General features: G+C 47.2%; 1 protein-coding gene across 3 annotated transcripts in view; it reads left to right on the top strand.

Annotated features, from left to right (window-relative positions):
• Positions 1–14,471, top strand: part of BCL7A (BAF chromatin remodeling complex subunit BCL7A) — a 30,034-nt gene extending 15,563 nt beyond the window's left edge. For 2 of the 3 annotated variants that reach the window (XM_038574960.1, XM_038574958.1), the window contains 3 exons: positions 361–528; positions 8,884–9,068; positions 12,599–14,471. In XM_038574960.1, the coding sequence (XP_038430888.1) occupies positions 361–528; positions 8,884–9,068; positions 12,599–12,670 (425 nt within the window). In that variant the 3' untranslated portion in view covers positions 12,671–14,471. The remainder of the gene's footprint in view (positions 1–360; positions 529–8,883; positions 9,069–12,598) is intronic. The other variant, XM_038574959.1, reaches the window with a different exon arrangement.
• The last annotated feature ends 12,902 nt before the right edge of the window (positions 14,472–27,373 follow it).

Genomic DNA, 27,373 nt, shown 5'->3' with positions numbered 1-27,373 from the left:
ACAGAGCCAGGTGCACAAATCTGGCTTCTTCACCCAGAACGAGGCCTCAAATGTCCTCTAAAGACTTAAAATGTGGGAAGCCCTGTCTGTAGACAGCTGCACCTCTCCTCCCCCAAGGACTGAGCCAGCAGGGGAAGCTCCCAGAAGCCTCTTCCTTGCAGAACATGCAGAATGGCCCCAGGTGGCTGGCTTATTTCCGAAGTGTCTCCTTCCCTGGGAGGAAGGAGGCTGAGCCCCTAACACACCTTTCCTCAGTAGCTGTGGCATTTCACCCTGTGGTTCTGTCAGAAAGCTGAGCCCCTAACTTACCTTTCTTCAGTAGCTGTGGCATTTCACCCTATGATTCTGTTCCCCTTGCAGATGATAACAGCAACCAGAGCTCCATCGCAGATGCCTCCCCGATCAAACAGGAGAATAGCAGTAACTCCAGCCCTGCTCCGGAGCCCAGCTCAGCTGTGCCTGGCGAAGGTACTGACGCCAAGGCTGATGAGACCCAGGCCGATGGGAAGGAGCTCCCTGGGGCCGAAGGTATGTGTCTGCAGGGACTGAGCCTTCATGTAGTCGGTTGATAGGTCTCTAGGAGGCCCTGTTACATGCCAGCCCCTAGAAGATCACGGTAGAAGAAAGGTAATGCCTAGACTAGCTCATATTCTTGTGGGGGAATTTAAAAATCCTACAGTCTAGTTTTTGGAAGATAAGTTCTGTGGCAAACCATAAGAGAAATAGAGAGTCTTGGTGAATTATGGGGACTGTTTCATTTTTAAATAGGGTGGCCAGGGAAGGCCTCATTAAGAAGGTGACATTAGAGCATATTAGGCTAAAATTAGGTAAGGGAGCAAACCTTGTGGAAAAGTGGGAGAAAGCACTATGGCAGATGGAATGGGCGGTGCGAAGGCCCTCAGGCAAGGGTATGCTCAGTGGCTGGGCAAGGGAGTATGAAGGGTTCACAAAGTGAGATGAAATCAGAGATGAAATCGAAGGACCTTGAGTGTTGGGTATCTTAGGCCACTAAACAGGCCCTTGCTTCTGTGCAGAGTAAGACAGGATTGAGTGCCATGGTCTAGAGAATCAGTTTGGTTGCTGTGATTGGGAACAGATAGTAGGGCTATAGCAGTCATCCAAATGGAAGATGACTGCTGGTGTGAGCAGGGTGGGAGCAATGGAGGCGGTAAGAAGTAGTCTGGTTGTGGAGGACATATATGTGTATGTTTATTTTTGTCTATTTTGAGATCTCTGGATTCTTTTTTAAGATTTTATCTTTTTTTTTTTTTTTTAACTTTATTTACTTATTCGTGAGAGACACAGGCAGAGGGAGAAGCAGGCTCCATGCAGGGAGCCTGATGTGGGACTTGATCCCAGGATTCCAGGATCACGCCCTGAGCCAAAGGCAGGCGCTAAACCTCTGAGCCACCCAGGGATCCCTGGATTCTTTTTTGAAAAGATTTTATTTATTCATTCATGAGAGACATAGAGAGACCCTGGGATCATGACCTGAGCCAAAGGCAGACACTCAGCCACTGAGCCACCCAGATTCCCGAGATCTCTGGATTCTTTTTTTTTTTTTTTAAGATTTTATTTATTTATTCATGAGAGAGAGACAGAGACAGAGAGGCAGAGACACAGGCAGAGGGAGAAGCAGGCTCCATGCAGGGAACCTGACGTGGGACTTGATCCCGGGTCTCTAGGATCACGCCCTGGGCACTAAATCATTGAGCCACCCAGGCCGCCCAGATCTCTGGATTCTTTATTTTATTTTATTTTTTTATTATTTTTTAAGATTTTATTTATTCATGAGAGACACAGAGATAGAGAGAGGCACAGACACAGGCAGAGGGAGAAGCGGGCTCCATGCAGGGAGCCTGACGTGGGACTCGATCCTGGGTCTCCAGGATCACCCCGGGCCGAAGGTGGCACTAAACCGCTGAGCCACCTGGGCTGCCCGGATCTCTGGATTCTTAATGAAAATTTTCAAACATACAGAAAAATGAAAAGAACAGGGTACTGTCCTGTATATGCCCACTGAATTTGGCAATTATTAATTTGTTTTGCTTTGTCTGTAATATTTGGGGAGGGAGGCATTTGAAGGTAACTTACAGATCTTACAGCATTTCTTCCCTGAACACTTCAGTACACATCTCTTAAAAATAAGAATTTTCTGGGACGCCAGCGGTTGAACGTCTGCCTTCGACCCAGGGTATGATCCTGGAGTCCTGGGATCGAGTCCTACCTTGGGCTCCCCACAGGGAGTCTGCTTCTCTCTCTGCTTATGTCTTGCCTCTCTCTGAGTAATTCATTCATTCATAAATAAATAAGTGTATATATATATATATGCTAAAATATATATATTTAAAAATATTTTAATATATATTTATATATAAAATATTAAAAATATATAGATATTTATTATATATATATTTAAAAAGATTTTTTTACATGATCACAAGTACTATCATTACACCTAAGAAGACCAGTCCATAGTTCTTGATTGTCCGATATCGAGGTATATTCTGAAGGTCCAAGATGGAGTATGTGTTGACAGGTGGTACCTGGGCTGAGCGGGGACTGGAGGGTGACCCCTAGCATCTGGAGGGATGGCCTCGCCAGAATCTGTGAAGGGAGGATGAGGAGGGCCAGCTGGGGTAGAGCACTGCAGACACCCAAGCTGAGCATGAGATCTGGCTGCTGTGCTCTTTACCCAACAGGGAAGGCAGCGGCCTGGAGTCCAGGCTTCTCTGTGCTTAGGGAGGGAGGCTTCTCTGTGTCATGGCATCGATTCAAAACCCGTTCCATTGTCTTTGACACACTTTCCCACACCTGCTTTGTGTGAGACTTGGTGCTGGTCCGCCTCCTGCCCCAAGAACTCAGAGCGAAGCAGGGGGATATGGACACCAAAATTGAGAATGAGACTCCCCAGGGGTCGCAGACAGACTAGATCTAGCGCATGGCATGGGGCTGCTGCTATTTTTATTTTTAATTTGAATTGGATGTCAAAATTTTAAAATGAAATAATTTCACTTAAAATAAGATTGATTTCCACCTTCTCTTGAGGAAATCAGAAGATCTGACAATACTGAGTCTGCTTTTCCATGGAGCAGCACCCGTTAGAGCAGACACGTGGTTGCCCTTCCAGGGAGGGTGAGTGGGCCCACTTTGGCCAGCTACCACACTCCCCGCCGCTCCCTGATATGACACTGAGTCCCAAGAGTTGTGCCCTCATATTACTCCATGATCACTGTTGCTTTTCTTATTGTACATTTAAAGGAAAAATTACGTTTTTTTTTTTTTTAACCTATTTCTCATCGAAAGTAGACAAGTAAAAGTCTGAGAGGTTGGGGAATATCTATTTCTTTAAGGAACAGGAGAATAGGGGTAGCCTGGGTGGCTCAGTGGTTTAGCACCTGCCTTCGGCCCAGGGTGTGATCCTGGAGACCCAGGATCAGGTCCCACGTCGGGCTCCCTGCATGGAGCTTGCTTCTTCCTCTGCCTGTGTCTCTGCCTCTCTCTCTCTCTCTCTCTCTCTCTCTCTCTCTGTCTGTCGTGAATAAATAAATAAAATTAAAAAAAAAAAGGAACAGGGGAATATTCCTTTAGGGTTTTTGTGTATGTGTGTGTGTGTGTGTGTGTGTGTTTGTTTTGTTTTGTTTTTTTCTTATCTGTGTCTGAGTTGAACCATCCCCATGACTCATTCGTGGCACTGCCTGGCCCTTAAGGGGGCTTTTGAGTTTGTGATCAATGCTATGTTAGTAAGAAAAGGGAGCCTAGTGGGCTCAGAAAAGGCTTTCTGGAGGAGGTGCTGCCTGACTTGGGCATACCCAAGCATGAGCAATGGGATAGAAGGGGAATGAGCAGTGCAAGCAGAAGAGACCAAGGGGCAGTGCCTGGGGACATGCAGGGGGAGTGGGGAGCCAGCCAGGCACGAGGGTCTCAGGACCTGGTGTGCCTTCCCTTTCTGAGCCGGATGAGGAAGGCGCTCATGTGCCAGGTAGACCTGTGGGTGGGGGGGTAGGAGGGATGCAGGTGACCCTACACACAGGAAATAATTCAGGACACAGACTGGACAGCCCCCTCACCCAGAGCCTCCAATGTCCTCCCCCTGCCCAGGAGGACCACTGTTGAGTCTAATGTGCTCCCCCACGACTCATTAGAGAGATAGTGCATCTAGAAGAATCTAGATGTGATTATAACCTTTTTTAAGACTACCCTTAACAATCACCTTGGACGTGCAGGCATTTAAAATTTGGGTAGAGGGGCACCTAGGTGGCTCAGTGGTTAAGCATCTACCTTTGGCTAGGGTCATGATCCGAGGGTCCTGGGATCAAGTCCCTCATCAGGCTCTGCATGGAGCCTGCTTCTTCCTCTGCCTGTATCTCTTCCTCTCTCTGTGTCTCTCATGAATAAATAAATAAAATCTTTAAAAAATAAAATAAAATGAAATTTGAGTAGATCTCCGTTTTCCTCCAGAGAAGTGATGGGCAGGGTTTCTCAGCCTCAGTACTATTGGCATTTGGGGCCATATGGGTCTTTCATGTGGGGCCATCCCATGTGTGGTGGGATGTTGGGAAGCATCCTGGCTTCTCCACCGGCTGCCAGTAGCATGCCCCACCCCTGGTTGTGACACCAAAAATATTTTCAGACACTACCAGATGCCCCCCCAGGGGCAAGGGGCAAAATCATCCTCAGTTAAAAGCCACCATAGTGGCAGGAGGTTTGACATGGGCCTTCCAGGTGAGCATCCTCTCTTGTCCCCATGACAGCCCTGTGATACTGTGGCTCTGCGGTCAGAGGGCAGTGGAACCAGTGGGCTGGGACCGGGGACCAGTCATATCTAGGCTGACACTTGCTAGCAGCACGACCTTGGGCTGACAGCGTCACCTCCTGCAAGCCTTCCTGTTTCCTTATTTATAAAATGAGACAAATGAAAGTTGCCTTCCTCATCAAGTCCCCAAAAGGAATGGGGCAGGAAAGAAAGCAAAGTGCTCACCCAAGCCTGAGCCTGACATGTCAGGAAGGCCTGGTGAGTGAGGGGAGGTAATACATATCTGCAGGTCCGGGTGTGCACACATCCTGGCTTCTTTCCCATCCTGTGTGCTTTCTCCCTCATTTCTCCTATGTCTGGGATCTGCATCTCCTTTGCTCTAAAACTCAGGTAAAGCTCAACTGCAGAAATTGCTTCTTGGTTCGCTGCTTCCAGAACTGCCATGTTTTGGTAACTACTACCCCCACTCCCTACCCACCCTCCTTGTCCCTACTACCACCAAAAGCTTTACCAGTCTAGGCGGGAACTATACCAGAGTCCTCTTCTGAGGACCCCAGGCCACTGGGCCAGCCACAGTTACCCAGCATTGCTGGGGTGGCAGGGTGGAGAGTGTGCCACAGTTGAGGGGAGCCCTCATGGGAAAGGCATGAAAGCCTCCCAGGTGGGTGCATGCAGCCTGCAGGACAGGGTGGGTTAGTTGCCAGCTGTTGACCTTGCTTTGAACTTGTTTACTGCTGAGTGAGTTCAGGGAATGACATAATGTCCAAACTCACTGGACTAAATTTAGGTCCTAGGAAAATAATTTCCCTTGGGTGAGTTCCAGCACCAGCACTAGAGAATCAGGCCGCTGCACCAAGCCCTTGAGTGCAACGTGAGCTTTAGGGGCCAGTTCCCATGGAGCTCTCAGGCTGAGCAGGGGGTCAGCATGACTCTCCGGGTGACTGGCCATGACTTCTGCACCTCCCTGTCCAGTCTGCAGAGCTCACTGTGTCAGGTGAAAAGGAGAGGCCAGAGGAGGCCAAAATAGTTCAAAGTGTTTGCTAAAGCAAAACATATATTAGGAAATAAAATGTAATGTTAACATGGATTAAAAAAATTTTTTTTTTTAATTTTTTTTAAGAATTGAGATGAAATTCACCCTCTGGGGTACCTGGGTGGTTCAGCTGGTTAAGCATCTGCCTTTGGCTCAGGTCACGATCTGGGATCCTAGGATCAAGCCCGGGGTCCCTGCTCAGTAGAGAGTCTGCTTCTCCTCCCTCTGCCCTTCCTCCCCCCATTCATGCACACTCCTGTGTGAGATCTCTCTCTCTCTCTCAAATAAATAAAATCTTTATTTAAAAAAAAGAAGAAAGAAAGAAATACACCTCTGTCCAGTTCCAAAACATTTCCATCGCCCCAAAAGGAAACTCTGTATGCATAAACTGCTGCTTCCCCTTCCCCGTGGTCCCAACCCCCACCTACTGCCAATCTGCTTTCTGTATGCATTTGCCTGTTCTGGATGTTTCATGTAAGTGGGTGTGTAATATGTGGGCTTTTTGTATTTGGCTTCTGTCACCCGGGATCGTGTTTTTGAGGTTCATCCACACTATAGCAGGTGTCACTCCCTCCTTCCTTTAAGTGACTCAGTAATACTCCACTGTGTGGATGTGCCACATTTTGTTTTTTGATTCATTTGTTAATTTACATTTGGGCTATTTCCATCTTTTTGGCTGTTGAAAGTAGTACTACTATGAACATTCATGTACAAATACTAGTTTGAGGACCTATTTTCAGTTCTTTTGAGTCTCTACCTAGTGCTAGAGTAGCTGGGTTTAACTTTCTGAGGAATTGCCATTCACATGGGCGTTCAGAGTAAAACAAGGGGCATCTGGGTGGCTCAGTGGTTGAGCATCTGCCTTTGGCTCAGGTTGTGATCCCAGGCATCCTGGGATCGAGTTCCACATCAGGTTCCTTTGCCTATGTCTCTGCCTCTCTCTGTGTGTCTCTCATGAATAAATAAATAAATAATCTTAAAAAACAAAAACAAAATCGAGATGCCTGACTGGATCGGTCTGTAAAGTGTGTGACTCTTGATCTCAGGGTCGTGAGCGGGAGTGCCATGTTGGGTATAGAAATTACTTAAATAAATAATTTTTTTAAAGTAAAACAAATATCAAACAGTGTCAGGGTTCTGGGGAGTGTGGTCCTGTGCCCTAGGTAAAGTTCCTCCCCACTGGGGTTATTTTGTTACTTGAGCACTTCCCCTGTCATTCCACTTAAGTCCACACAGTGACTCACTTGACACGGTGGCTGTAATCAGCCTTGATGGTTTTTAGGGGTCCCTGAGGAAGACCCCCAAGCCTCTCTGCGATAGCAGGAATACCCAGCTAAGGCCCTGGCAGAGTGGCGGGCCTCTGGGTGCTGCCCTCAAGATATTGGGGCTGCTGGTTTGGGAAGTAAGTGCATGTGTTAACAGCAGCTTACCTGAGATAGACATGCCAGGAGGTCAGCCTCCTTGGGAGAGGAGAGCCTCACACCTGCCTTCTGCCCTGCTCCCCAGCCCTCTGCCCTGCACTGGCTTCAGGCTGTGGAGTGCTGCCGACTTTGGTCCATCTCTCCATATTGCTTGCTTACTTTAAAACTGAAGCCTGGATATTTTCTTTTTCCTTTCTGCCTCAGAAGCCTCAAAGTAAGACATTATTGAGTATTCTAGTGCACTTTGTTTTGTTTTTTTTTTTTTAAAGATTTTTTTATTTATTCATTCATGAGAGAGAGAGATAGAGAGGCAGAGACACAGGCAGAGGGAGAAGCAGGCATCATACAGAGAGCCTGATGTGGGACTCGATCCAGGGTCTCCAGGATCACGCCCCGGGCCGCAGGCGGCGCCAAACCGCTGCACCACCGGGGCTGCCCCGTATTCTAGTGCACTTTGAAAGAAATCAGGGTGACGGGGATCCCTGGGTGGATCAGCGGTTTGACGCCTGCCTTTGGCCCAGGGCGCGATCCTGGAGTCCCGGGATCGAGTCCCACGTTGGGCTCCTGGCATGGAGCCTGCTTCTTCCTCCTGTGTCTCTGCTTCTCTCTCTCTCTCTCTCTCTCTCCTCTGTCTACCATAAATAAATAAATAAATAAATAAATAAATAAATAAATAAATAAATAAATAAATCTTAAAAAAAAAACAGAAATCAGGGTGACAAATGTTGTTAGGGCCTTGGATGCAAGCAGAGTGGGGCTCTGGGTAGGATGTTGGTGCTCCCCCCGTGAGCTCTGTGGCTCGATGCCCAAAATAAGCTTCAGGTACAAACACTGCTACCTCGTACAGCCAACTATGGCCTGCCACTTCCTTCAGCTAAAGGAGCAGGACGGGGAGGGGAGCAGAGAGACTGATGCATAAGAAATAGCCCAAATAATTGGTGAAACAGGATTCATAAATAAGTGATTGCTTGATAGAAGCCATGCAGTCATCTTGCACACTCTTTTATTCAGAGAATTTTTAAAGACATGAAAATTTTTTCTAAAATTCTGTGTGATCTCTATCAGGGGGAGAACAGAGAATTAAATGCATGTTGGGGGGGAACATCTGGAGAGATGAAAATAAATCCTCTGAAATGTTAGTGGGTTGGTAGTTGTGGGTGGGGTGAGATAATCACTGTTTCTAACTTTTTTTCCCTGTATTTTCTGTTTCTATGCAATGATCAGTCATTGCTCTGATGGTCAGGAAAATACCCATATTATTAAGAGAAATGTCTACAAAAGGGCAGTTACCTCCACAGGCTCCCCAGGTGCAGCATGCAGGCTCTGGAGTGAAAGAGGGAGGAGTCAGCAGCCATGATGTTTGGAACATGTTGTGCCCACTGGAGGGCGCCAGATGCACATGGCACAAAGCATGCAGCATCCCTAAGATGTCCTCTGGGGCAGGCGGCAGGTAGTGGGTGTGCAGGAAAGGGCTGGAGGCCCTAGGGCCAGCCACTTAACATGACCTCACTAAAAATTTAAGAGGCTTCCCAAGCCCTCCCAGCTCCTTGCAACCCTGACAGACCGCCTGGCCACAAAAACTACCCAGTTCCAGGTATTTTTAGTAATTGGTCCATCTGGTTCCACATCTCACGTGTCTGAAAACAGCTTCTGTCATCTTGCTTTTCCCTTAGATGCTTCTGACGAGCAGAATTCACAGTCTTCAATGGAAAACTCGATGAACAGTTCAGAGAAAGTAGAACGGCAGCCATCTGGAGACGCGGGTCTAGCTGCAGAGATGTCCGCAATCTCTCAGGTACCTCGATCGAGGCCTCAGAGGGGCAGCCAGATCAGCCAGGAGCCCGTTGGGGTGTTGGGGGTACGTTGAAAGGTGTTTTGTTATTTTGTTTTGTTGTTTTTTCCCTGTATCCATGGAGCAGGATTCGTGAGTATCCTGTGTCCGTCCTGGGCATTAGAGCTACAGCAAAGGCCAGGACACAGGGCCCAGCCCTCAGGGAGGAGGATATAGGAAGAGGAGGCATCCTCTTTCCCAGCCTCAGCTTTATCACTTTGTTTACCCAGGTCCACAAAAGCATTGCCTGCTCTAGTGACTTAAAGTCAACTTCCTTTATTGCTGGGACAATAAGTCTTCAGAATCCTAAATGCAAGATGAATCATGTTTTGGAATTTTGCAACTGACTGCACTGCCCCCTTGCTTCGACCCCGTTCTGGGTCATCACTGTTTGTCAGCATCTGGTCTGAATCAGACAGTGCAGGAACAGGTGGCTACTGGCTAGGAACAAACACCCTGGATTCGAATCCCAGCTCCTTAACTTAGCATAACCGAGCCTCCTTGTCTGCAACTGCCAAAATGGGATCATAGAAACTGTCTTGGGGCCAGAGCACAGATGGGATGAGAGAATACAGCTAACACACTTGGTGTGGAGCTGGACACGGGAATGCCCCAGATGCCATCATTGTGATTTTTCACTATCAACCCTCTGGGCTCACCTAAAATGAGTAGTTTGGGGACCCCGAGGTGTCAAAACTTCAACTAATAAAACGATCTTCTAGTACCTCAGGAGAAACTGACAAAAAGTAGCAGCAGAAAGGTTGGAAGAGGCAGAGGGTGGCAGGATGTGGTCTGCACTTTGCAGAGCCGTAAGCCAGGCCTCCCCCAAGGGGAAGTGCCTCCTGGACTCTAATGTCTCTATCCCCTTACCTGCAGGACACTCCTCCAAATGACCAAAGACACAGGAGTGTTGATGGAAGATATGTTTGCAGTGGCAGGAAATTGGCCACAACCTAAGTTTGTCGAAAGGGGACTGGTTAAATAATCTGTGGTCGTGGATGAAACAGATGGGTGTGCAGCTGTTAAAAAGGGTGTGGTTGACCCAGGTACAGACAGTAAAGAATTATCCTCACAATGTGAAATGAGGAAAGCAAGACCTAGAACCTCAGGCATAGCATGAGCCCACTTGATTAAAAATCAAAGCCTTGGGATCCCTGGGTGGCGCAGCGGTTTAGTGCCTGCCTTTGGCCCAGGGCATGATCCTGGAGACCGGGGATCAAATCCCACGTCGGGCTCCTGGTACATGGAGCCTGCTTCTCCCTCTGCCTGTGTCTCGGCCTCTCTCTCTCTCACTGTGTGCCTATCATAAATAAATAAAAATTAAAAAAAAAAAAAAAAGGATCTCAATCCCTAAAAAAAAAAAAAAAATCAAAGCCTTGTGTATAGTTTGTAAAAACCAGGGTGTCTGCTGGGATCTCCTGGCCTTCCAAACTCAGTTTTGTTTTGTTTTGTTTTGTTTTGTTTTTTCAACTTAGCTTGAAACTTTGATCCATACCCTGGCGGCATCTAGTGTTACCCCCCGCCCTGCCCCACCCCTCAGATATCTGAAAGGTACAGGGCTCTTACATTCTAACATGCCCCCAACCTCCAGTCCCATTTCCAGGGGACCCAGACCTGAAATGGAGCCTCTTCCACTGTTCTCATGTATACACAGACACAAATATTCGTCCACAGAGCTCCCAGGTCTATGAGCAAAGTGGAGGAGGATGCATTTTAGTTAAGCAACTCGACATTGACATTTGGCCATTCCTGTGTTTAAAAAAAAAAAAAGCTTCCCCAACCTCCCAACAGGAGGAATACTCTGGCTGTTCTCTGTATTCAACTGTCCTGAGCTTGTAGCTCCTCTCTTTTGTTCCCCTTTCTGTTTCTCCGTCCTCTTCTGTACCTTCTGGTACGCAGAGCAGTTCACCTCTCTGCAGGCTCCACTCCCAAGCTCACATGCTGTCCTCCCATCCAAGTGCTCTACAGAACCAAAGGCCTCCTCTCCATTGGGACCCAGCATCCTCTGAAGAAGGCACAGTACCTGCTTTGTCCTGTCATGACCACATTGAGCTTTCATCACTTTCAGAATGAGAAGAAGGGAGAACACAGAGGCGGCTCTTACAGCCTCTCTATGATGCCTCAGGGTCTGCCACAAGAAGCTCATACGCAGCCCACATCAAGGCACTGGGGTCTCTATATTAAACATACACTGGGTACCCATAGTGGACCAGGCCCTGTGTTAGATACTAGGGACCCAGGATGAGCCAGAGATGGGGTCCCTCCCTGCCCTCATGGGGCTCATGATGTGGTGGGTGAGGAAGAGACACAGCCAGGATATAGCAGGGACAAGCAGATGACAAGGTCATAGCACGTGCTCCAGAAAAACCAAGATGAGGATGAAAGGAGGCCTGACAGTGGAACATTGTTTGGGCTGGTGTAGGCAGAGAAATGGGCTGTGAGCAGGAATTTGAAGGATGAGAATACAGGGCCATGAGAGCAGGCTTTCTGGACAGAGGGAACCAGAGGTTTGGGCCTGGAAATAGGAACAAGCCTGAGAACAAAAAGGAAGGCCAGGGGTCTGGGTCTAGAAGGCAAGGAAGAGAACAACCAGTTGGGTGCCGGGTCTTCTCAGCCTGGTAAGGAGCTGGCATTTTGCTCTGAAGTCAGTGGGAAAGCATCAGTGGGTTTTATGTTCTGTGTTTGTTTCTATTTGGGGATTTCTTGAACTATGTTGAAAGCTGCCTAGGGACTGCATGGAGCAGGATGCTGCCTTATCTGGGCAGGTGATGGGTGCAGGTGCCGACAGTAAGGACGTGGCAGCTGGGAGAGGTGGGCAGGTCCAAGGGTGTTTGGAGATGGAGTTGCTTGCTAGCTCCTTGCTAATAGGTGGTGTGTGGGACCAGGAAGAGCAAAGGAGGCCTCCTTTGCTCTGGGCAGGTGTGGTGTCATCGACAGACTTGGAGTTGAGGGGGTGGGCGCTGGTCAGGGTGGGTAAAGTCAGGAGGTCTCGGGTGATGGCTCAGTTTGGAGATACCGGAGTGGGAAAGTCAGGGTGGGGCGTGCGTGCTGGATGTTTTTGGGCCATGGGACTTAGGAAGTGTTCACAACTACGGGCCTTCTCCCCAGAATAACATGCATGTATGTTAAACAAATGTTGAGTATCTGCTCAGACCAGGCACCCCAGCTGGGCTCTGGAGGAGCCCTGTGACCGACCACATGGCAAAGTCAGACAAGGCCTTTGAGCTTGGAGAGGTGAACTTGGAGGTTGTGCACAAATGATTACCCTAGCGATTAATTACAGACCAGGAGGCTGATGATGGGGAGACCCTCCCTCCCTCTCTGGCTGGTGTGGTGAAGGGGAAGTGGGGAGCTTAGAGGCACAGGGGGCAGTGTGCTTAGAAGACCCCGAGGGAAGCCGCTATGACAGGGACAGGTGGGGCCCTGGTGACACGGGGTTTGGTAAACGTGGGCCACTGCGGTTTTGAACCATAGAAGCAGTCCTCAGTTTCCCCTACGGCTGGCCTACACCGCTCCCCTGGCGGCAGGCTAACCTGCATCCTCTCTTCTTCCCCAAGGATTTGGAAGGAGTGCCACCCTCTAAGAAGATGAAACTGGAGGCCTCTCAACAGAACTCAGAAGAGATGTAGACACTACATTCAGTCCTGCTTTCCATGTTTCACGGGAGGTCCATCTGCAGGCTGAATTCTAGAATAACTTCACCTGAGCAGTTCCTCTCGGGTGCAGACAGAACTACTAATTTTCCAAGTTTACCAAGTGCAAATCCAAGAAAACCCAGAACAGCGTAACTTCTCAGACACTGAAGAACTTTCTGCTGTGAAGCAAAACCCTTGAGTGTTGAAGGGACTGACTGTCTTTGGGAAGGCGGGGTCGACAGCTCAGGAGTGTCTGCACACTGTCTCTGAAGCCAAGATCACATTTGTGTTGCTGCTGTATTGTTTCATCCCCTCCCCACCTCTCCCCCACTTCTCTATTTAACGATATAAGCTATTCGAGGGTGGTACCGATCAGGGAATCGGTTTTCATCGGGGCTTTCCACTGTTTGCCCGATTCCTCCCGCTTTCTTTTTTTGTGCCTTGTGCCCTTGAGGTGACCTCTGGCATGTTTTCCTGGTTGTTTTGCATCTCCCTTTGCAAAGTGCCCTCGGGTTTTGTCCAGGTGGCTGATGCCTCCGTCCTCACGCCTCTCCTCCCTGGCCCAGGACTTCAATCGTAGCGGAGCAGGCAGGGAGGAGGGGGATCCCGAGACCTCGGAAGAACGGGACTTCCTCAGCCACCTGATTTGCAGGTGTGGGGGTGTTGGGCACACCCTGGGGCCCTGGCTCCTAGGTCCAAGGTTCGAGGAATCTCAGATGTTGGGGCACTATCCTGAAGGGCTGGCTACTCAATGTGCTCTCAGCTTCTTCGGGGCATCTGAGGCCAGTGTTTCCAAGCCCACCATGGCCCGGACGGACACACAGAACCCTTCGATTGTTCTGGCACTTGCACCCTCTACCCCCACCATACCGCTTTCTCCCACACCTCCGAAGACGAAATGGCTTCTGCGGCTGACTGCAGAATTGTCTCCTTAGGACGATAAAAGGGCTGAGGAGGCTGGGAGCAGATGGCAGGAAGAGCTGGTGCTGAACTTTCTCTCCTAGGATGTTGCCTGGATTTCAAATCCGCAGTAACCTGCTACCCTCTGCCTCCCCCCCACACACACACATACCCCCCCTCAAAGGAGGCAAGATTGCAAAGCATGTTCCTGACTCTCAGAGCCAATAATCTGATGGCCTCTCATACCTGGGATGCGCTGACCGTCCCCACCAGGGAGCAGACCCTGATGATTGAGCCTCAAAGGCCAGGAACCAGGCACCCAGGAGTGGAAAGCGCTACAGTCCTCCAGAAAGGGGTGATTGAGTCCCTCCCCTTGCCTCTGTCCTCTGCCTGAGCCGAGACAGCTTCCTCTCACTAAAATGGAGATGTCCCCTTGGATGAACTGCCTGATTGTTTGGTTCTGAGGCCTGGTTTGCTCTTACTTCCTAGATGGACTCCTCGGATCTTAACCCTTTTCCTGAGCTTTCTTTACTGCACTGGACTTGCAACTCCCTTTGAGTTGAGTGAGGGGTGGGGTGGGGGGTTTGCTTTGTTCTGTGGTTTTTTGTTTTTGTTTTGTTTTCGTTTTTATTTTGCTGATTGGTGCATATTCAGGTACCACCTTTGATACCTTTGACGTGTGGATCTCTCTCCTGACCACCATGGAAAGTGTCTGCCAGATTCCTTTCAAAGTTTCTGAGGGTGAGGCTCTTTTTTTTTTTAAGGGAGCCAATCTATATCCTGCACTTCAAGAAGAATCAAAATGTTCCTGAATTTCAAATACCTCATGCAAAAATGTCTCCTGAAATAAGGGAAAAAAAAAAAAAAAAACTTTGAAAATCTTAATGTTGAAGTTCGCAATGCCGAGAAAGGTTTCTGTCTTAAAAAAAAAAATCCTTCTCAATTTTGCCCCTCAGGCAGCCAGTCCTGTGCAGAACTGTGCTCTGCGTTACCTCTCAGCGTATCTCAAGGCGGCTTTACCTCCAGATCCTCTAGAGCTAGAGTAACTTGTTTTCCTTTGCAGCAAAAACTCCATTTTGATGCAAGATGAATTTGGATATTTATTTCCTTTCTTTTTGGGGAATGAGAGGTTAGAACCAAGACAGCTGAAGGAGAATGACATGCATCCACAGACACGGCAGGTCGGCCGCAGCGGGTCTCCCCGGGTCTCCTTCCGGTTGCGGTGGCCTCTCTGGACAGGCAAAGGGGGAGTCAACGGCAGCGGTTGAGGATGAAGACGACATCCGGGACACACACCGAGGCTGTCATTTGTTTTTCTCTGAAGTGCCTGAAGGTAGGAAGGAGCCCGTGGCCCGGACCACCCCCCACCCCCTGCCCCGGCCCCTGCCATGGCCAGGCCCGGCCAAGCGCCAGCGGCCCTGCACTCCTCTCTGGCCAGGAAAGCCTTCCACGCGGGACGGTGAGACTGCAAAAATCCAGATGTGCTTCCTTCCCCGATGCAGCCCACTGCTCGGAGCCACCGTCCCCCACCCACCCTGCGCCCCTCACCCGCCTCCCACCACAGAATCTAAGACCTTGTGGCCGGTGAGGCAGTGAGCCGGGGTGAGGAGTCCTCCCCAGATGCCTTCCGCGGACACCAGGCCCCACGGCCTAAAGGGCTCCCAGGGCAGCCTTCCTCCCGCCACTCGTGAAGTTGGGGGAGCTTCGGCTACACATTCCACAAAGTGCTGGCACTTACACCCGCAAACCTGGAAGGCGGTGGACCTATTTCTAGGGTGGTGACCTCCCATAACAAATGATGTCATGGTTTGGAATGTTCATTATCGCCAAGGACCTGGTTAGAGGTATAAAAAGACCTTTTTTTCACTGTTACCTAATTTTTTTTTTTTTTTTGTCCTCTTATGTTTTGGGTTTTTTGTTGTTCGTTTGTTGTTGGGTTTTTTTTTTTTTTTTTGGTGTGTTGTACAGCAGTATAATTTTTCACTTATTTATTCCATCAGTAGATATGGTTTGTACAATGTACAATGGTTCCATTTCAGAAAATAAAAAAATTCAAATCATGAACACCGTGTGATTTCTGTAGCATTATAATAAAGAATAAATCTGATCGATGGTGAGAAGGTCCCTGCACCACTGGTCTCTCCTACATGACCGTGTGGCCCTGACTCTGTAGGACACCACGCTCCTTGCAGGCAGGGACTGTCACCTCCCATGGTCACCTTAGCTGCCATCTTGAAGCATCGGCTGGGTGCCCCAGGCAGGTGCATAGACCACCTTGTTGAGATGAGAACAGCCCCAGTTGCGTAGCCAGGCTGAGCCCTCCTGTAAAGGCCACGCCTGCTCCCTGGTCAAGGGCACCAGTTTGCTATGTCCCTGACTTTGGGAGGCTGTGGCTCATGGTGGGGACTCTGAGAGGTCAGCCCAGAGGTGGATTGTAATGTCTTAACTTGTCCTAACTAAGTGACTTGTGACCAGGGCAGAGCCAGAGCCTTCCTAGGGTTCTTTCCCCTCCCAGCAACTGGGGTACTTCTCTTGCCCAGCTCAGACTCCCACCCTGGAGTTGACTAGTTTCTCTTTCTCTGGCCTGACTCCCTGCCACCTCTTCCACCTGAAGCCTGAGCCTGGCTGAGCCTCCCGCAGGGGGTGGGGGTGCTGAGATGATTGTTTAAGCCAGGCCTGCCAAGACTCACCTGGAGGCAAATGTTCTTGCCTTTGTTTTGTCTGCCTCTCCTCCCCACTACCCTTCCTTTTAACCTGTTCTGTTGTTTTTACCAGGACTAATTGCTCAGCGAAATGAAATCCTGAACTCCTGATAAAGTTCAACTTGACAAAACAAATCATAGGGGCCTTGTTTGCTTAGCCAGAACTATGCTTCTGCTCACACCCTTTTGCTCCCTCCTCTACTGTCCTCTCTAGGTATCTGCAGCTCTGTCCTGGATGGAATTCCTTCCAGACTTGTCTCTATGGATCCACCACCCTTGTCTCCCGCACCCGTTAAGTTTCTTAGTTATTCTCTCACTCTCTATGTGTCTGTCTTGGGTTCATTGTCGCTTTCAGTTTCTTATCTGTCTGTGGAGCTGACTTCCTCTCATGTCCACTCATCAGGGAGCAGTCGTGCACAAGAGCTGGGAATTTAAGCTTGCAGGTATTCCTGTGAGCATCGTGTGTTGCGGCATCTGGGCAGTAGTGACACAAGCTTGAGCCTTTCCCTCTAGGCAAACAAATGTGCCAGTGTGGGAAGATGGCCAATACAGTGTGGAATTAGGGGAGGTACGCTTTGATGAGGGGGCAGGGTCAGGGAGGCTTCTAGGATGGTGGAGGGAGTCCAGGCATGGAGCTAAGAAGCTCGTTTTTTCTTGTTGATGCTAAGGAACAGGCTGGAGGTTTCTGAGCCAGGGCTCTGCTGGACTTGGAATAGTATTTCCAGGGAATGGCATGGATTGGAAAGATCAAGACTAGAGATGGGGGCAAAGCAACTAGGAAACTGGGGCAATAGGCCAACTGCTCCCAGGCAATCAGCACTGCAGCCCAGTGAGGTGGAGTCAGGTGGGCTGCAAGAGGTAGGTAGAAAAACTCAGATCACTCTTAGCCCAGACCAAGCCAACAGGGGTCATGGGGGTTCACAGTCAAGACCAAGGAGGGATTGCAGACCTTAAAGGCCAAGTCTAACCCTCCCCCTTCTCCCTGCCAGGAATGCTTTATTTCCCTCCAGGAGTTCCCAGTAGACACCTTCTCTTAGCCGGCCACATTCCCCTCTTCTGCCAGTAGGGGTCACCCCTGCCCATTCAGTTCGGGGGCAGCCCGGTGATGCAGGCTTGTACCATCAGCGTGGACCCTCCCCCTGGCCACAGTTTGTTCAGGGATGATCACATGAGCCAGCATGGCCCAGTGAGAATCAGCCCTGGGATTTCTGAGGGAACTGCTAAGAGTCCTGCTAAAGCAGTCACTAGAGAATTCCCTAGAGAATTACCGCAGCGGCGACTTAGGAGAGTCCTGTCTGCGAATGAAGTGAACACAAGAATGAAAGATGGGGAGTGCAAGTGAACACTCGGCCCCAACCAGCCCTGAAGCCAGCCCTCCTCCTGAACTTTTCAGTCCTGTGTCAATAAATACCCTCGATGGTTTAGGTCCATTTAACCTGGGTTTTTTCCCACATGAGCCCCCAGCAGTCTGTACCAGGGCTTAGAGCGTCTCCTGGATGAATCCAGAAGGAGGGGTAGTTGTCCATATGGTACCTCTGACTCCTGTCATTGTTTTGGAGAGAGTATCTCTCTCTTCCCTCTCTAGTTCCCCTTTTAATGCTCCCATGTGACAAGGACTTAGATATTTCAGAGTTAAGGAAGAGGATATAAGCAGGGTAACATGGACCCATTTTGGACTTCCGAAACAGCCTCTTCTATAATCCTCAGAACTCCAGCACTTCAGAGTTGTGTCACCTCAGCCAAGTGACTTAACCTCTCTGGGCCCCAGTTTCCTCATCTATAAAATGTGAAGAATAATAGTGCCTATTTGGGTTGTTGCAAGGATTAAATGAATTAATACAAAGTGCTTGGGACAGGTCCTGGCACATAGTAAGTCTCAATAAATGTTAGCTGCTACTGTTATGACTGTTATAGTCACTATCTGCAATCACATCTGGACTCCAGAATCCAACTCCTAGAGAATGAGACACAAGGAAAGGCAAGAATTGCCCATCCCTGGCTGCTTTGGGCTTGCTTTCTGAGTTATAGTTGACTCTCTGAAGACCAGCCTCTTCCCCCAAATGATTGACTTTGGGATTATCCACCCAGAGTGATCAATAGTCTGAATCCTACCTTGTGGGATGAGTAGAAGCCTGCCAGGAAACAGGAAGAAAGGAAAGCGCTCCTGGCTGAGGAGATTTGAGGACACATCCCTGCCGCGGTACTGGCTGCTCAGTAAAGCAGGCTCCAGTGGGGAGTTTTGGGGTCTTGAGTCTCAGAGGAACAGCCTACTGAGGGCTCCAGTTTCCAGCCTTCCTTCTTCACCACTGTTTTTCCTCCACAGGCTCTTCAGAGAAAAGCCCCTGGGGTGCAAGGACCAGGATGTGGTGCCAGGCCTGTGGGTCCTCTGGGACACTGGCACCCCTGGATGCACTGGGTGACTTGGGCTCCATGGCTTTCTCTCTTCAGACATTGGCAGAAATAACAATTTGCTTTGCACCAAAGAATCTCAGGTGACTCTTAATTCCTGCTCCTTTCACCTTCGGGACTCCCTCAGTTATGAGCTCATTTGACCTCTGTGCCACCTGGAATGGTAGTTTAGAGCAGAGACCAGCCTCCCCATTATACAGATACAAAAATCGGGGCCAAGGAAGTGACTAGATACAGTCCTGCAGGGACTCAGCCTGTCTTTCGCTAGATGAGGGGTCAGCAAACCCAGCCGCCACCCTGTTTTTGTAAATAAAGTATAGGAACACAGCCGTGCTGGATGCTTTCACGATACAACAGCAAAGGTGAATAGTTGCCATAGAGTCTGTATGGTTTGCAGAGTCAAAAATATTTAATATCTAGCCCTTTACAGAAAAAGTTTGCCAACCCCTGCAGTCGACCACACTTTCCTATGGAAATACTGTGTAGATGAAAGAATAAAAATTTACTACTATGTGCCAGGCACCGTGCAAGACCTTTCTGAATTGTTTATCAACATGTAAGAGTGTAGTCCACTGAACCTGCACATACTGAATACACCTGCATAGCCAGCCCCCTCCTATCCTTTCCAGTCACTACCCCCAAAGGGCAATTACTCTGCCAACTTCTCTTTGCTCAGGTGTGTTTTACCTGGTTTTGAACTTCCCATTCATGGAATCACAGTATATGCTCTTTTGTATGTAGCTTCTTTTACTCAACATGATGTTTGTGAGCTTTATCGATATGGTTACCCGTCAATGGAGTCCATTCTTCTTGCTAGGGAATATTCCACAGGACGAAGAGACAACAAGATACTTACCCATTCTCCTGTTGCTGGCCATTTGGTCTGTTCCCAGTTTCCATGGAGTATTATGAATATGCAAGATATTGGGCCTCCATTATCTCATTTCACCCTGGCCTCAACCCTGAGAGGGAGACCAATGTGTAGCCTCATTTGAAAAATCTGCAGATTCGGAGATACAAGCAGGTGGGGAAAGTCTGGTAATGGTAAAAGTATGCTTGCGGTCCTGGCTCTCTGGCTTCCTTGTCAGATTCTGGCTTGAAATCCCACTGTGACTACACCCTTTGACTCCATTTGCATGAAATTTCTAGGAAAAGCAAAACTGTGGCTGCTGAAGGTAAAGCCTGGGTTGCCAGTGGCTGGGAGCAATAAGGATGGGCTGCAAAAGGACAAGAGGTGATGGAAATATTCTCACACTGGATTGTGGGCAGGATCACACAGCTGTGTGAATTTCTTTAAAGCTCATTGAGTTGTATGCTTCAAGTGGGTGAATTTTATGGGATGTATGTTATACCTCAATAAGCTGCCCCCCCCAAATCCTAAACTCATACTCATTTATTTCTTCATGTACACACACACAGCTCCCCCTGCCTTAGTTTCCCTATCTATAAAACAGAAGTCACCATTTGTAGATGCAGGAGGCCAGTTGTGCAAACACTTGGAGGCTATTTAGCCTGGACCTCTTCCAGCTTCCCCCACGATTAGACACCCCACCAGCGTAGCCTCTCTGCAAAGGCCTGGAGGTGGGGGTGGTCTCCCTGGCCAGAGTTGACATCTGAAGCAATCAAGATCCTGTTTGGCTTTGCCGTATCCGACCTGCCGCCGGTGGGGGCAGGAGAGCCACGCGCAGCGGATGCACTGGCCCCAAACTGTTTCTCCAAGTAGTCCCCAGAGATGGCCGTTGGCTTTCAGTTTCTGCACTTGTTTATTTTCAAAGGGACGTTGCCAGACCACTAAGCCACCCCTGCCCTTTCATGGTTTGTTTTATGCAAGAGATTTCAGGAAGAGAGAGGAGGTAAAGCGACCTGAAACCAATTCCTCTGCCAGCAAAGAACTGCAACAGGCCCCAGCTGTTAGATTTGAGGGACACATGGGGCCAGGATACCCTCTTGCTGACTGCCAGCCCCCAGAACACTGGGGATTCTGATAGTGTTAATACTCACTGCAAAGAGTTAACAGTTAATGCTGGAACAATTGGACATCCACATGCAAAAGGAGGGAACCTCAGTCCATCCCTTGTACCTTATAGCAAAATTCACTTAAAATGGATCATAGACCAAAATGTAACTCTAAAAATTCTAGGAGAAAACATTGGAGAAAATCTTTGTGACTGGGGCTAGGCAGAGCTTTTTTAAAAATGACATCAAAGCACTAACTATGAAAGAAAAAGTTAATAGAATTGGACTTCATCAAAATTAAAAACTTTTACTCTGCTAAAGACACCGTTATGAGATGAAAAGACAAAACACAGACTGGCAGACAATCTTGGCTAAACACGTATCTGATAAAGGACTTGTATCTGGAATATATAAAGAACTCTCAAGAGTCAATAATAAGAAAGCAAACACCCCTGCAAAACAAAAACAAAAACAAAAAAACTAGCAAAATATTGACATAGACATTTCATCAAAGAAAATATATGGGAAACAAATGAGCACATGAAAGATGCTGAGCATCATTAGTTATTAGGGAAATGCAAGTTCAAAGCACAGTGAGATGCCAGTACACTCCCACTGGAATAGCTGAAAAGATAGATCATCCCAAGTGCCAGCGAGAATGCAGGGCAACCAGATTCCTCCTACACTGCTGGTGGGAGATAAAATGGTGCAGCCGTTTGGCAAATAGGTAGATTCTTATAAAGTTAAACATCAACTTACCATACAACCCAGAAATCTCACTTCTACATATATATGTGTGTGTGTGTATATATATATATATATATATATATATATATATATATATATATATAAAGATTTTATTTATTTATTCATGAGAGACAGAGAAAGATAGAGATAGAGAGAGAAAGAGAGACTGGCAGAGACACAGGCAGAGGAGAAGCAGGCTCCATACATGGAGCCCGATGTGGGACTGGATCCCGGGACTCCAGGATCACACCCTGGGCCGAAGGCAAGCACCAAACTGCTGAGCCACCCAGGGATCCGCCTCTACATATATTTATCCAAGAGAAATTAAAATGTCCAAAAGCTTGCATGTAACTGTTTATAGTGGCCTTATTTATATAATTACCTCAAGCTGGAGACAACTAAAACGGCCTTTAATTGCTGAGTGGATCAACAAACTATAGTACACGCACAAAATGAAATCCTACTCAGAAATAAATAGGAAAAAAGGTGCCTGAGTGGCTCAGCCGGTTAAGTGGGTCATTCTTGATTTTTGGCTCAGGTCATGATCTCAGGGTCCTGGGATTGAGCCCCATGTCAGGCTCTGCACTCAGTGGAGAGTCTGCTTGAGGATTCTCTCTCTCTCTAAAATAAATAAATAAATTTTTTTAAAAAATTTATTTATTTATTTATGACAGACACACAGAGAGAGGGAGGCAGAGGGAGAAGCAGGCTCCATGCAGGGAGCCCGGGGTGGGACTTGATCCCAGGATTCCAGGATCACGCCCTGGGCTGAAGGCGGCGCCAAACTGCTGGGCCACCGGGGCTGCCCTGAATCTTTTTTTTTTTTTTTTTTTTTTTTTAAAGAAGTAAACAGGGGCACCGGGGTTGCCCAGTCAATTAAGCATTTTTGCTTTCAGTTTTGGTCACGGTCCCAGAACCCCAGAATCAAGCCCGGCATTGGGCTCCCTGCTTAGCGGGCAGTCTGCTTCTCTCTCTGACCCTCCCCCTTCTCATGCTCTCTCTGTTTTTTTTTTTTTTTTTTTTTTTTTTTAAGATTTTATTTATTTATTCATGATAGTCACACAGAGAGAGAGAGAGGCAGAGACATAGGCAGAGGGAGAAGCAGGCTCCATGCAGGGAGCCCGATGTGGGATTCGATCCCGGGTCTCCAGGATCGCGCTCTGGGCCAAAGGCAGGCGCCAAACCGCTGCGCCACCCAGGGATCCCGCTCTCTCTGTTTCTCTTCCTGGCTCTCTCTCTCTCAAATAAATAAATAAAATCTTAAAAAAAAAAAAAAAAAAAGAGGGATGCCTGGGTGGCTCAGTTGTTGAGAGTCTTGCTTTCGGCTCAGGGTGTGACCCTGTAGTCTCGGGATCGAGTCCCACATTGGGCTCCCTGCAGGGAGCCTGCTTCTCCCTCTGCCTGTGTCTCTGCCTCTCTCTGTGTATTTCTCATAAATAAATAAAATCTTTTTAAAAATAAATAAATAAATAAATAAATAAATAAATAAATAAATAAATAGTAATGAACTACAGAGACACTAAAGAATAGGAAAGAATCTCAGATGCATTATGCTAAATGAAAGAAGCCAGACTCAAGGCTATGTACTGAAAGATTCTATTTGTAAGGCATCCTGGAAAGAGCAAATGAGTAGGTACAAGAAGCAGATCTGAGGTTGCCAGGGGCCAGGGTGGGAGAAAGGGTTATGAGGGAAGCCTCTGTGTGTGTGTGTGTGGCGGGGGGGGTGGGGTACTGGAAATATTCTATATCTTGATTGCAGTGGTGATTACACAACTGTATATGTTTATCAAAATTCATGGAACTGTACACTAAAGACAGTTTCCTGTATGTAAATTATGCCCCAACCAAATCAAACAAAAATAATAATAAGCCCATATACACAGCACCATATACTAGGTGCCAGGCAGTACTGTTTGAAGTACTTCGTACATGTTGATTCACTCAGTCCTCACAACAACCCTATAAAGCAGGCATTAATTATACTAAATTGTGAAAGTTTTGTCCCCAGAGCTCTCTCACCTTCAATTTCCTCTCCACCTTGGTCTGACCCCTAGCATGCTCTTCCTCCTGCATCCCTCCCCTCTTTTGTGGTGTCTTCTCCTTCCCACAGCCATAGTAGGAAGAGTTTCCATTAACCTGTTCCCCTGAGGGGCACACAGCTAATAAAGAGACTTGGCAGGAAATACAAACTCAAATGCCTACAGAAGCCAGGCAGGTAAGATAAATAAGCGCAAGCACACTGAGCAAATAGGGAGTGGTGGGGACTGTGGAAAATGGGAGCATCTATGCTGTGTCTAAGGGGACAGTTGCTTCTGAATTCCAGCTCCTACCAGGTGGAAATGATATGAGCCTGGTGTCGTCAGACCTTCTGATAATTCAAGAAAATTCTAATATGAATTCTTATATGATATGTCATGGGTTTTTTTTTTTTAAGATTTTATTTATTCATGAGAGGCAGAGGCAGAGAGAGAAGTAGAGACATAGGCAGGGGAAGAAGAGGGCTCCCCTCAGGGAGCCCGATGAGGGACTCAATCCCAGGACCCTGGGATCATGACCCTCCGAGCCAAAGGCAGATGCTCAACCACTGAGCTACCCAGGTGCCCTGAAATGTCATGATTTTTTAAAACATTAGCAAATAAGCCAAATTAAAAAAAAAACTGTTTGGATATGTTTTTATTATTGTAAAATAATGGCATGTTCATCCCTTTCTTTTCCTCCAAAATCACCCCCAATGTACAAGAAAACAAGAAGCAGAAGTGGCAAATGTATATTCAGTGAAATAAGGCAACATCTGTAGTCCCAAACTGCAGCATACAAAGGGGAAAGGAGGATAAGGAATGGAAATGAACTCCACAAGGTGGAGAAAGATCAAACCCAAGTGCTACAGAAGTAGAATGTAGTGAGAAGCAAGTCAGTCCTCTCCTGCTATCCTAGAAAGTCTCAGGAATTGGATGCATCCACTACTGCAGGAAGCAGGGAACTAAAATGGGGCTTGGTTGAAAGTCTGTATAAGGAACAGACCTCCAGCCTGCCACCCCCATCCTGCTCAGTCTGAGCTAAGCAGCCTCTCTCCCTTCCTCTGGAGACAGGAGGTTTAGCATCTGGAGAAATCATATCAGAGAGCCTCCAGACTCACGGACAGTAGCATGGGTGGGTACAGGGAGTGAGCTGCCAAGAGCTGTAGGAAGAGAGTTTGGTGACAGTGGACAGATGAACAGCAAGACCACGGCCCTCTTCCCTGGCTTTGTTCTAGAGATTCAGTAGCCAGGTTTATCCTTTCCCAGAAGGCAACTGGAGCTCATCTATTCAATCTTAACCATTCAGAGCAAAGACCTCCAGATTCTGACATTTGGGAGTATCTAACTTAAAAAGCTCCCTGGCCAGCCACTGACTCACCGGTTGATGATTCAAGTTCCTTCAGCCATGCATGCTGATCCTAGCGATCATTTTAATGGCCATCCAGGCTTTTGAGGAAAGCTTCCTGAATGAAGAGAGAGTTCAAAACAAACTAATGGAAAAAAGAAAGAAAAAGAAACAACTCAGGGAGTAAGAGATAATTTCAAATAAACTCAAAGTAATATTCCTGGAGACATGAGATGAGATTGCACCCATGAAATAGGAACTGAATGCTCTATCAAGAAATAACACTCCAAAAATAAGGCCTCTAAGAAAAAAATTTAATGGTAATAAGTTAGAATTTTGGTAAAATTCCTCTAAAAGTAGGTCAGAGAGACAAAAATCTGAAAATATAATAAAATTAGAGAGGTCCAATATCTAATAGAAGTTCCAGAAAGAGAGAACAGAAAAAATGAAAGGGAGAAAATAATCCATTACAGAGCAATAGCAGAAGGTGGGGGCAGAGGGAAAAGCAGATTCCCCTTCGAGCAAGGAGCCCAACATGGGGCTCCATCCCAGGACCCTGGGATTATGATTTGAGCTGAAGGCAGACACCCAACCGACTGAGCCACCCAGATATCCCCTCCCCAAAATTATAAGTTTTAAATAGGCAATGACTGGCTATGCTTCAGCAAACATGACTAGATTAATTTGTTCTTCAAGATTTCTCTTGTTAGCTCCAGAAGATTTACCCACCTTTAGTCCCATTTAAAAAAAAACTGAGGGAATCCCTGGGTGGCTCAGCAGTTTGGCACCTGCCTTTGGCCCAGGGCATGATCCTGGAGTCCCGGGATTGAGTCCCACGTCGGGCTCCCTGCATGGAGCCTGCTTCTCCCTCTGCCTGTGTCTCTGCCTCTCCCTCCTCTGTGTCTCTCATGAATGAATAAATAAAATCTTTAAAACAAACAAACAAACAAAAACCTGAAAGGTTGGCATCATTTGACTTCACACTCTGAAGCAACTTCCTGACAGTTGTTCACCTCTGCTTCAAGGAACCTCATATTGGAACACTTTTCAGAGAAAGAATGAAGAAAGGCTTGATCATTTTGCAAGGCTCATAACATGTGAACGAGTAGTCAACTGCTACAAGTTTATCTCTAATAAGACTATTCAAGTCTTCCTGAAAAGCATACTCACTCTTGATCTGTCTCACCATTTTAGGTTCTGGGGTCTGACACGCAATTGTAAAAACCAATGAAAGGGGATGCAAAGCAATATACAGAACTTAGGAAATAACATATTTGGCACAAGATCAATAAAGTAAATTTCCAGGATGATAAAGGGAGATATCAGGACAATAGCTATGTAATAAGCTGGACAACAATCAATCCAGATTGTTAGGACAAAGGACTTCAGTGGGAAAAACTGAGACTGATAGGATCTGACAGGGTTGACTCTGTCAAAATTGTATTGAGAGTTATTTAACAAAACTATTAGATGGTACAGGAAGACTTAAACCATAGGTTCAAAGAAAGCTAAGCAAATGGAGAAAAAAAGTGAGATAATTGTTAACTCCAGGAAAAGCAAAAAATTTGAATGATTTTTTTGTTCAGGGGAACAAGGAAAAGAAATTATAATGCACAATAATTCTGTGGCCAGAGGTGCCTGGGTGGCTCAGTTGGTTAAGACTCTAACTCCTGATTTTGGATCAGATCATGATCTCAGTGTCATCAGATCAAGCCTCTGCACTCGGTGTGGAGCCTGCTTAAGATTCTCTCTCCCTCTCCTCTTGCCCCTCTCCCCCACTTGTGCATGCATGCACACTTTCTCTCTCTCTCCCTCTAAAAAATAAAATAATAAAAATAATTTTGTGACCAAAGTAATAAAAACATTGAATATGAATTTAACAAAATATAACTTATTAGTAAAATGGAAGCGGAAAGAGGTCTATAACAAAATAAAATCATTTTACACAATAAATCAATAAATAATGTCTGAAATTGATTACTTTAGAATATATATATAGCGAGAGAGGATTTTTTTTTAAAGATTTTATTTATTTATTCATGAGAGACAGAGAGAGAGGCAGAGACATAGGCAGAGGGAGAAGCAGGCTCCCTGCAGGAAGCCCGATGTGGGACTCGATCCTGGAACTCTGGGATCCCACCCTGAGCTGAAGGCAGACACTCAACTGCTGAGCCACCCAGGCACCCCATTGAAAGAGGTTTTGTTTTGTTTTTTAATTTGGAGATAAGTACTAGAAGTAATAACAAAAATTTGAAAGGGATTACCTCTGGGAGGAAGTGGGTATCACTGAGTTAGGAAGGGGCATGGCGTGGATGTACGGGGGTCAGATAGGGGATTGTTATTTTTATTTTTTTTAAAGATTTTATTTATTTATTCATGAGAAACAGAGAGACAGAGAGGTAGAGACAGAGGCAGAGGGAGAAGCAGGCTCCATGCAGGGAACCTGATATGGGACTCCATCCCGGGACCCCAGGATCACGCCCTGGGCTGAAGGCAGAGCTAAACTGCTGAGCCACCCAGGCTGCCCATGTTATTTTTAATTATATGTTCTTCTAAAATGGTCTACTTTTAAAAATTCTGTATTTTATTTTTTTATATTTGATTTTTATAAAAATCTTTT

The sequence above is a fragment of the Canis lupus genome, chromosome 26 (genome assembly GCF_011100685.1).
Source record: "Canis lupus familiaris isolate Mischka breed German Shepherd chromosome 26, alternate assembly UU_Cfam_GSD_1.0, whole genome shotgun sequence".
NCBI lineage: Eukaryota > Metazoa > Chordata > Mammalia > Carnivora > Canidae > Canis > Canis lupus.
Note: the sequence above shows the minus strand (reverse complement) of the source record. Positions and strands in the feature narration are given on the sequence as shown.